The sequence below is a fragment of the Diadema setosum genome, chromosome 19 (assembly GCF_964275005.1).
Source record: "Diadema setosum chromosome 19, eeDiaSeto1, whole genome shotgun sequence".
Classification (NCBI taxonomy): Eukaryota; Metazoa; Echinodermata; class Echinoidea; order Diadematoida; family Diadematidae; genus Diadema; species Diadema setosum.
Genome location: NC_092703.1, coordinates 26,193,663 through 26,205,113, shown reverse-complemented (window position 1 = coordinate 26,205,113; position 11,451 = coordinate 26,193,663). Strand labels below are relative to the sequence as shown.

General features: G+C 38.3%; 1 protein-coding gene across 2 annotated transcripts in view; it reads left to right on the top strand.

Annotated features, from left to right (window-relative positions):
• Positions 1-5,255: 5,255 nt before the first annotated feature.
• Positions 5,256-11,451, top strand: part of LOC140243039 (ashwin-like) — a 59,264-nt gene continuing 53,068 nt past the window's right edge. The window contains exons 1-3 of one of the 2 annotated variants that reach the window (XM_072322779.1): positions 5,256-5,433; positions 9,782-10,002; positions 10,849-11,272. In XM_072322779.1, the coding sequence (XP_072178880.1) occupies positions 5,293-5,433; positions 9,782-10,002; positions 10,849-11,272 (786 nt within the window). In that variant the 5' untranslated portion in view covers positions 5,256-5,292. The remainder of the gene's footprint in view (positions 5,434-9,781; positions 10,003-10,848; positions 11,273-11,451) is intronic. The other variant, XR_011902159.1, reaches the window with a different exon arrangement.

The window sequence follows — 11,451 nt, the reverse complement described above, 5'->3', positions numbered from 1 at the left end:
GGAACTATGAGAGAGGAAAATATCACTTTGATCTCTTTCTTACTCTTGCTGTCATAAAGTAAAACGCTGACGTTGAAGCGCAGTTAACCTGTGGAACTGCTCTAGAATGGTTATAATCATGGATGGTTCACATTTTTTTTTTCTCGACGTGTACCTGTATAAGCCAGTTCGTAATTAGCTCATGTACACATTGGTACAAATGACCTTTCTTTTTTCTCAGTTAGTTAGGCACTTCACTCGTTTTCAAAGCGGCATAATACCTAAGCTTGCCTGACGTAACAATTTATGGAATTCATGTTCAAACAAAGAATTATCTCGCGTTTAGAGCAGGTGATCAGAATACTCCATCAGTTGACAATTTAGCGGGCATCCATTTCTTTGTTTTGTATTGAATGCAATAACAGCCTATTTCCTTTTATATTGCGAAATACCATTCTTGCTGTCAGGTGGATGTGCTGGCAAGCACCATTTAGATAAGGATCACATGAATAATTATCGCATCACAGATGCTTATCTCAGTGAATTTACGAACTGAAATGCCTGTTGGTACAAATGACCTTTTTCTGCTCATGACCAAAGTGGAATTACGAACTGGTCTATTTAAAGCTTGCCGTGGAGGGCGTGTGTCCGCTTCTTAGGAATCTTCCCCATTATAGTTCCGTGTGCATGCATAATTCCCCATCACTTAATTTTATCGAAGCTAACTTGACTTGGATCATTGGAAGTTCGACTACTTTCCGTCTCTTCGTTACTTTATTTTCTACTTCTAGTATTTCATTTCTCGAAATGCTGATCATCACGAAGTCATTGATAGATGGCTAACGAAAGGAAATAACAGAAGAAGCTGCATATTGATTGATTTCTCATCCCTGGAAGGTGATCATCCGATTAAAAGAAAATTGAATAAAGTATCGTATACCTGAGACCGCGAAATTTTTCTTCCTCTTCTTCTTCTTCTTCTTCTTCTTCTTCTTCTTCTTCTTCTTCTTCTTCTTCTTCTTCTTCTTCTTCTTCTTCTTCCCTTATAGTCATAAGGGAAGAAGAAGTATATCTTCTATCTATCTATCTCCGCATCTATCTATCTATCTATCTATCTATCTATCTATCTATCTATCTATCTATCTATCTATATATCTATCTATTCTATCTATCTATCTACATTGTATCTATCTATCTATCTTCCCTTACAGACACTCGGGACAAGTACCGAGTATACTCGGGCAAGTGTCTATTGGAAATGCGTGTTGTATGATAGCAAAAGCTACCCGTCCTCATCGGATTAAGTGTTGGGGGGGGGGGGGGAATTTGGTGATTGGGTCAAAGTTCAATGTTCCTCACCCCCGCTCCTCCTCCTTTGAGTGGAATACTCTTGAGTCGGAACCCTCGAACGACATTAGATTTCTTGCTTTTTTTCCCCTGTTATTTTTTTATTTTTTGTTCCTTTTTATGTTTGGGGTGGGGTTCAGCAAAGTCCCTGGGAGGAGAGGGGAATAGGGTCTAGAACCTGCCGATGGTAATTTCAAGGAAGTTGTGGAGCCAAGCACGGGACCTACCTTCGACCATCATTAGCATGTGAATAAGGTTATGCTCATGATCATGTTTGATCAAAGGGAATTCATTTAAACTTTTCTTCTTCGGTTAAAGTATACAGTTAATGGAGATTGACATCTTTAAAAAAGAAAGAGTCGGTATATAAAACAATTAAACCATAATCATGCCGACCATGGGTCATGGGTTGTTTTCTTTCACTTCTTCCTTGATTTCTCTACCCCTCTTTCGTTTTTGTTCGGAAACCCATTTTTTTTTAATTGTGATATATCTGTGGGTATTTCCAATATTGGCCAATATCCGCTTACTACTGCTCAGAAGAATGTCATACAATGTATTTTGTCAAACGAACGTCCTTTCACGCACGGGGCCTATCATAACAATGTTACAATACACATGCATGCATGATCACAGATGAATGAACATTTAATCCTTTCATTATTCATTTGCGGAACTATTAGACACTTTTCCTTTGTTATACTTTGTTTTCACTAAATATAAGGAAAATGTTACTGATGTGCTCGCTACTTTAAAGAAAGAAAACCCCTGGGATTACTAACAACATTATTACGCATATAACTTTTTGATGTGCACTTGGTGATGACAATTCTGATGACAAAATCAATTTCAGTAATCGCAAAAAAAGTTTTGTATTCTCGTCTTTTATCATATTTTGTTTCATGTTTTGAAGATTCGAAGAGACTACCGAATTGAACTTTTCTAAAATAGGATCTTGGATATGAGCCGGGTTTGGACTCATTTCGCGTACGTGGACGGGTGATCTCGCTGATAAGCTAAAACAGCCAAAAACAAAGTAAAACAAAGCGATCATAATATAAAAGTGTGGGTCCCACACTTTATTAGAATCGCTCTTTTTTGATATCTCAGTCATTTCAAAACCAATTTTCATCAAATAAACGTTGAATTCCTCATAGAATTACATGCTCGTTCAGATTTCATAAGAAGTTTCTCATTATTTTACCCCAAAAATGTTAGAAACCCGAAATTAGGTCTCAACCAAAACTGTACTATCCCTTTAAAGGGTACACCTATAAGGGCCATTCTCAGATTAAGTGTTCAATTCCATGTGAGTAAAACCGAAAAATCAACCACACAAAGTAATACATTCAAAGATGTGTTTTCGGTAACTTCAAAACCGGTCAAATACGAAACAAAAAGTGGAACATTCTAAATGATGGCCATTCATTGAGTAAAAAAGAATTGAAATAGAGCATCATATATGATTTTTGATCACCAATCAGATACGTTACCGCAAATTTACATGTTGTAATGGACTCCTAACTTTGAATCAAATTTATTGTTTTGATCCAATTTCTGTTCAGGAAAAGACATCTGTCCACCCTAAAGATATTGGGGTTTTTCAAGAGGTAAAGATGTCGTAATCCCTTGCTAATTGGTAGAAATTATTTCTGTGTGGTAGGTTGAAATATGTTTTTTGCTGAAATGAAATATACCCTTAAGATTCACTTTGTATTTTTAACAAATTTCGCTTACAAATAAAGTTTCGAATCCCACAAATCATGCAAAGGGAACGATCCGATCTGGAATTTGCACAGGAAACAAATATGAATTGCTTTCCTGGGGAAATAACTATTGAAAAACATCGAATCGCCTTTGGTAACGTATCTGGTAAAATATAACTAATAATTTTAGTTGTGTATGAATTAATAAATATCACCTGTTTAATTATTTACCTTATGAATTGATGTAAAAATGAATGATGTAAGCCCAAATTAACCATTTTAAACATTGTACATAGTATTTAAACTATGAAATGTAGTGGAAAAGAGCCCTAAATGTGAAAGCTGAGTTCTTCATTCACAGAATATTCTCATCTTACGTCTGAATGTATTTATCCATCTGACTATAAATATTCATTAAGTTTTGATGGATAATGCAAACAAGGATTAAAGAATATGTTTTTGCAGGCACTTTAAGGAAGTAGGTACAGTCTCTATGAACTCGATGTACTAAAAAGTTGTTTGACCTATGGTAACGTATCTGGCTAACCCCTTTTAATGAAAGTGAATAAATAATACTATTGTTCAACTTATCAATGAATCTTGAGTAGTTCTTCATATACACTAGAATAGATATGCAACAGAACACTGAAACTTTTCTCGGAAGCTTTTCATAAACTACTTCTTACTCTTTCAAAGTTAGGTATACGTATCTGGCGTACCGTAAATGAATCTGTCGGTGGAGTTACAGAGCAATTTCTACTGAATATTCTTCATTTGAACATAACTTTAATTTTTTATGGAAGCGTCATTCTATGCAGAATTGTTTTATGAACACTTTGTTTTACATAACATTATTTGTCACCGTGGGTGCCCTGAATTACGTAACGTATCTGCTAAATCTGAAAAGCAAAAAACTGATATGCTGAATCATTGCTTCGTCTGGTAAAATAAACGTTAAAAGTTGTTGCATAGAATATGAAAGTGGCTGGGTTTTATAGAATAGAACTTTGGAGTTTGTGAGCACACAACGATTTGTTTGTCAAAACATTTACAATTTTTTCAGCATTTTGAATATGTGGTAACGTATCTGTGGGAAAACTTGGCATTAAGTTGTGAGACACTGACGCAGAAAGAAAAATCATGTGGAAGTGTTGCTCTTTTTTCACTACCTTGTCCTTTTGGTGTAAGAATATAATCCTGAGGTCCAACAAAACGAAGCATGTAATGTGTAGGGATGAATTTTGACCAGATTTGATCCCCTGAAAGCACCGTATAAGAAAAATGAGCAAAGTTCGGTCACGTATCTGTGGTAACGTATCTGTGGTAACGTATATGGTCGATCATGTTATTATGAGAGCGATATCTAACGATGATTTCTCACTTGTACTAAACTTTAATGCTGAATCGCGATGCGTCATTCCGAGGAGTATTGTATAATATACAATTTGACATTGCAGTATCTGTCGCATTGGGTGGCGTGAAATGTATGTAACGTATCTGTCCAAATAAAAATGTAGAAAACCGATATTTCAAACATTGTACCGTATTCTCAATAAAAAGCTGCTGCACAAAAAAATCTAAGTACTTGCAATGTATGAAGTATATCCTCACGGTTTCATATACACAGGGTCATTGCATAGTCTTGTTATTTTCGCAATGCTGTAATACTAAAGAAACTGGTAACGTATCTGGCGGTGAACTTGGCGACAGGTTTCAAAAGATTATGAAAAAAGAAGTCAGTAAAATATTTTGAAACTTTTCGAGTATTGTGATTAGCACATATGATATGCTCATCGTCCATGCAAATGGTATTTGGAAAGTGTGTTTGTGGACGGAGAGAAGCAATAAAACATAATTCTAAAATAGCCGGCGACACTGCGTTTTGGGGGTCTTAACGAAGTTTAACAGCAAAATTTTATGCAAAAAGGCAGACAACCGCATTTGATCGTGTTTATTTTTAACAAATAAAGTCCTCTATAAACATTTAAATAGTATCTAATAGGTTTCAGGGAACCGCAAACTGTCATGGAATGTCGGCGACACCAAAATTCCGTATTTGAACACTTTTTCTGAGAATGGGCCACAAACATTGCGCAAAAATTCCCCGTCATTACGCTAGGTTGATTCAGGGAGAGGGTGGGTTCTGGTTGATTGCACTGACTTCCTTGTGCACAGCCAAGCAGCGAGCTTGCTAGCAGATGAGGAGCTGGCATAGAGCTGGCTGGTTGAGTGAAGTGAGGAGCTCACGCACGCTGCAATTATGCCTTCTGTATTCTCTTCAATTATGAACTTGCGTGGTGTCGCAGGCGGTGTAGGCATGGCTGTGGAGGGAGGTTCTTCGCTCGATCTTTTGCAACCAGAATTGCTATCTGTAGACACCCTTGTCGACATACTTGAAGAGGTAAGCAGACACAGTCATGTTGTTGATAAAAAGCGCTATTAATTAGCTGCAATGCCGTCTCGCAGTAGGTTTTATTTACTAAACTAAGGGGTCGTCAGTAACGTGTGTATAGTCCCACTAGCGTATATTTGTGTGGGTTAATCAACGTAGGCCTAAACCTCGTCAGTTAACACTGTGTAGTGCTGGCCTGGCTTACATGTAGGGTTGGACCTACTACTAATCGACCGCCTTGAACCTTGAAGGAGTAATCCCTGTTGCAGCTTTTCGTGGGAAGCTATACTGGGATGGTACAAGGTGACATCAACGGCCGACGGACAGAGTGTATTTACAGATGGCAAATCTGTAAATAATCAATTGTACAAAATAAAAATTTGCCATGTGCAAGTAAAAACCAAGCCGGTGAATTTATAGTATTCTGGATCCTACTGGGGGCTGCATGTTCCGAATAGATGGGAGGGCAGCCTCTTGGAAGGCAGTAGGTGTTCTTGTAGTAACTGTAGAGTATAGTAGGCGGTTCCACAGTTTTGTTGTTCTTGGGAAGAATGAATATTTGTATGGATCAATTGTCAGATTGTGGCTTCCGGGACTGAGTATTTGAGGAGGTGGTCATTTCTGCCAATGTAAGTTGCTGGGATTATGATGGCTGGGAAGGAGATGTTCACCAGGTTATGTTGTATTTTGTAGAACATTGTTGCTTGTGCAAGAAGATGGCGGGTGTGTAACAGGTCCCAGTTCAGCTTAGATAGTAATGGTGTGACAGGAGATGTACGTCTATAGTCTTGGCAGACAAAACGGGCAGCAGCTCGTTGTACCTGTTCTAATCGGTAGATGGTAGTAACGTCATAGGGATTCCAGGCTTCAACTCCATACTCAAGTTGTGGTCGGATGAGTGACTTGTAAGCTTGGGCTTTCACCTCTTTGGAACATGGAGACAGAGTTCTCCGCAACAGACCTAGGGTTTGGTTGGCTTTAGAAAGCACAGACTGACGTGACAGTGGGCGCTCCAACGGAGGTCATGTGTGATTGTGACTCCAAGGTATTTATACTGATCTACTCGTGGGATGTTGGTGTCAAGTAGAGTGTACCTTTGCATGCTGGGCTTGCGCTTTCTTGTAATAGTCATTACTGCGCATTTCTGGATGTTGAAACCCATCAGCCACTTCTTTGACCAGTCTGACAGCTTGGGTAAGTCGTGTTGGAGGATGTTGTGATCATGCGGAGTAATGATCTCTCTATAGATGACGCTGTCGTCCGCAAAGAGGCGCATTTTGGACTGAATGTTTATTTGCTTGATAAGAATATCTAACACTGAAATTCACGTAAAAAACTTGACCTACGTGATTGAGAAAATCCAGCTCTATCAAATGCCGTTGTTCCCTTTTCGATTCAAAGTTTCAGTGCAAAAATATCGCCGACGAACTTGCGTGGCCTCGTTTCAGCTCCCCGCGGTAAATCGCGTTTTTAGGATCGACCGCTGATTTTGCATTGACAATGCACGTAAACCGAGTTGTATTGAACACCGTGTTGTACGAAGCTTTTTAGAAGCCTTTTAGAAACTTCCATAGACATTACATTGTGCTGTCATTACGATTCGGTGAAAATATTCATTCGAAATTTTGTCCTTGGTTAAAACCATTAATGAACAGTGAATTATCGCGTTTTCCCACACCATCCTAATCTACATTCAAAGCCAATCCATTTTTATGTGCTTTGCGCGCAGAGAAGTGCGTACTAAGTGTTCAGTGCGCGAATTATACGCGGTCGGTTTCAATAAGGGTGGTCAATATGTAGTAGGGCTACCATACATTAATTGCCATTAAATTTTACAGCACTAACGTTAGCACTCACAGTGCACTTCATACTTCTGGCCAGGATTAAACAATGGTGAATTCCTTTGGTTTATTAGTACAAGTTTATTAAACTTGTCGGTTAAGTAGTGTTACTTAAGGAATAATTTGGTTGAGACCTGACTTTGAATTTCTATCACTTTTTGGTGAGATTCAGATAGCGATTGTTTATTCCTAAAGTAAATTTAGTTTAGTAACCATCGTTAGGACCTAGGCCTACATGTAGCTAGTGTAGTAGTATAGACCTGTTGTTAGTATATGCAAGCATGGTGTCACCGGACACCATGGTATTACCGGACACACACATTTTTGCGTACTAATGACATTCTGTACGTGCGAGACTTCATAGACCTGAGTCGCAGAACTTTGTGTGGGCCGAAATCGCAACATAAAAATGTAAAAACACGAAGAAATTCACATTTTACCTCAAATTTATAGTTGAGGTTGAGTGACCCACACCTTGTCGTAGTTAATATTTATGCATGTTTGAATCACATTTCATCACTGAAATTCTATGAAATCCCACTCACATACAGGAAATATGTTGAAGATTCCAATAGAACCAAAAGTTCACTGATCGATATCAGAAATTTGTAGCTATCGTCCTCAAACGCCAACGATGTGGAATAGTTGTGCGCTAAAGGGCCCGCAACTCGTCACCCGCGTGTGCAGCTCCCATAGACAAAGCATGTAAACTAGAAGTAGAGTCTAACCAGTTGTCGATTTCGCACAAGGTTTTATTGCGTGAACTGTTCGAAATGTTGAAGACAGAAATTTTACTGTAAAATACAAAATTTGAGCCTCATTTGCCGATTTTTTCTTTGTCATCTGCTCGGTGAGAATGTGTACGGTGATTTGTGGGATAAATTGTGATTCTTGTGCAAGGACTAGGTGCGAAAGATGTCGATTATTTCATTGCGAAAATCGTGTCCGGTAATACAATGCGATTTTGCACCACGCAAAAAGACAACTTTTTTAGAGGGGTACTGTATGTTTGAAGCATATTTTCTAAAAACTGGAGCGAACAATTGACGTAAGTTGGCTGAATTCGTAATTTCCAGGAGTCTGTGAATAAGTGATGTTATTTTTAGCCGAAATTTCATCCTCTGAGTATGGAATTCAAAGCCACGAAAAAAAGCATCCGGTAATTGGATCTACACTACCATCCTACCGTAGTAATAATAAGTACCGGTACCAAGGTAATGAAAAACTTGCAAATCATGAATGTAGGGTTTCTATTCCTAATTCAAAAAAGAGATTCAACGTTTAGAGTCTATTTGATGAAAATTGATTTTGAAATGGCTGAGATTTCGAAAACAGCAATTCTTATAAAAGGTGGGACCCGCCGCACCAGCACCTTTTATCAGGATTGCTTTGTTTTACTTTATTTGTGGATGTCTTGGCCATTCCAAAACCGATTTTCATCATAATTTTTATCATATAAACATGATAAACCTGGATTCCTGGAATTCCTATGACTTTATACAGAATGGTATGCAGATATGCTCTGTATGTATTAATTAATAAAATTTCATAAGTCACAAAGTCAGTGTTAAGTGGTTCTGGGACCTTGGTACAGTGTATCTTGCAAAAAGTTAAAAGCCCAATACTCTCCACCAATACTAAACCATCACTTTCACCTCTGCTTTTTATACGCTGTGTGCGTAGCTCAGTCCACTAAACATTCATAATTTGCATACAGTTCTGCGAAGTAGCGGATATAGATATTTGTAGAATGTTAGCAGAGTATGGACTTTACTTTTGATCTTGATCTATACTGCAATATGTTAGAATCTTCTAATAAAGTAAAATTTACTATTTTTGTTTGAATTTTACTAGACCTATGAGCTTAGAAAGCTATAGTCTAGTGGAGATTTTGATAGTCTGCATGGCAAAGTAAATGCAATTTGTATTCTACTAATTTTCTAGACTCCAGTATTTCTATAATTATTATAATGCAAACAAAGTGTACAATACTGACGATAGTGATACTTCACCAATACAATTTACTGTAGTGTAGGCATGTAGTAGTATTTATTTTGGCATCGGTCTAGAGTTAGTGTGACCAGCCTGAACACGAAGTGTACAACTGTGTAATGGAGCGCCTCGGAATTACGTCTTGGTCATGACCAAGATTTGTAGATCTGCTTCTGTGTTCATCAAATGCTGTGTTATTCTGTAGTACCAAATTCACTAATGATTCATAAGTTTGCATTCACTTAAGGCCACTCAGAACCATTACCTCTGAATTGGTGTTTTTGATGTTTTGTTGTTGTTGTTGTTTTATGATGATGCCCCCATACTTGAGAGAATAGTTTGGATATAATTAGCTATGCCTAGTCTTTAGAATGAGGTATACTCTGAAAGATCATCTTGTAGTTACTCTGTATACTCCTGCCCTGGCAAGTGTAGCAAACTCCACCAGTCAATGATTTGCACTGCAAACTGCAAGCAACGGGATGACATGAAAGCTAAAATGCTGAATTGTTTTTTGTCAACAGAGATGTATCAGGTTAGATGCATCACAGAAAGAAGATAAAGAAACCCTGGTGGAGATCTTCTTAAGGACAGTGACCCCCAAACCACAAAGACGGCCACGGGAGAACAGGAGAGGTCAACTCACAGCGAAGGTCATTGAGAAATTAGACGCAGTGAGGGCACGACAAATGCCCAGAAGAGGCGTGACAGATTCTAAACAATCAAGTGGTAATGCGATCAAGAGGTGAGTTTTGTGTACAGATTTGCTCATTCTGCTTCGTTCATGTGTCGCATTGCTGATTACAAAACAGCTTGCAAATTGATACCAACGGCACATAATAGACTACATTAAAAAATTTAAACCAAGCAAAATAGGGCTGTAAATGTGAATGTCCTTCTTACCTCCTCAGTAATGCCTCATCAATGATGGGGGAGGGGGGGGGGGTGGGGTTGAAGAAATCTAATTTTCTTTCACGGTTGGGTGTGCAAAAGTCATGCCTCCCATACCTGGACAATAATGTACACATTGTATGCACTGACCATTTGAAAGAAAAATAATCATAGATTTGGAATAGAATTTACATAACAAAGCAAAGAATTATCTCTACAACTTTGTTAATTGAATGTCCAGCATAAAATTTCTATAAGAAGTTTAATGGATTTGAACTACAGAATGTTTTCTAAAGGCATGCCTCTGTTGCACTCTGGCACACGGGATTTCCACAGTGCCGCAAACAGAGTTAAACTTATGTGGTGGTTAGGGTAAGTGGATGTGTTGATCTGCAGACACTCACTTTATCTATATAATAACAATGCCCAAATGAAGGTTTCTGACATGTTGATGTTGACTTGATTCCTGTTAAGGTCAGTGAGCATCATGTTGATCATCAAACTTTACCATGTTAGCCTTGCACTATAGGTTTATGTTTGATGCGATACTTAATGTTCCGGCCTGAAACTTCTGTGACACATTATATGTCTTGGTGAGAATAAATCTAGATCATCATTGTGCTGTGCAATTATAATGCGAGAAGGTCTTTGCATGATATCTGCAAATTTGTCAATCACTATCTCAACTTCTATTCTGCAGGGATCGAAAAGGAGGGCTACTAATTTCGACTAACCTCGACTCAAGTCAAGATGGAATTAGTCGTCTGAAACCCCCACCAGTGGTCATTAACAAGAGCAAATCAGTAGTGAAATTGAATCAAGGCAAGTCAAGTGACTCAAATAGAGATACACCAAAGTCTCCCACTGGTAATCTGAAAATCAGAAAGCTTGTTTCAGGTCAATCTTCCTCCTCTTCATCACCATCATCATTATCAAGTTCTCCGTTATCACCTTCGTCATCAACGCTGAAGTTGGTTCGCTCACCAACAGGATCAAAACCAGACGGGACGAGTCCAAGGTCTGGAGACAAGCCTATCTTACGTCCATCAAAGTCACCGACGGTAGAATCTCCAAGTTCTGTCAAGAAGATATCACTGAAAAGAAAGAGCACAGAAAATGGAGAGGTAAGAATACATTCGAGAAGATTGAGCATAGTTCAGTCCACTCATAATAACGCACAAGCACATAATCTTTTCAGTCAAGTCTATACTGAACACACGCAATACACACTTGTACATACACGTATAATTACATTTTATGTAGATGATGCCAGAACATCCTGCATCAACAACATTTTTAGATT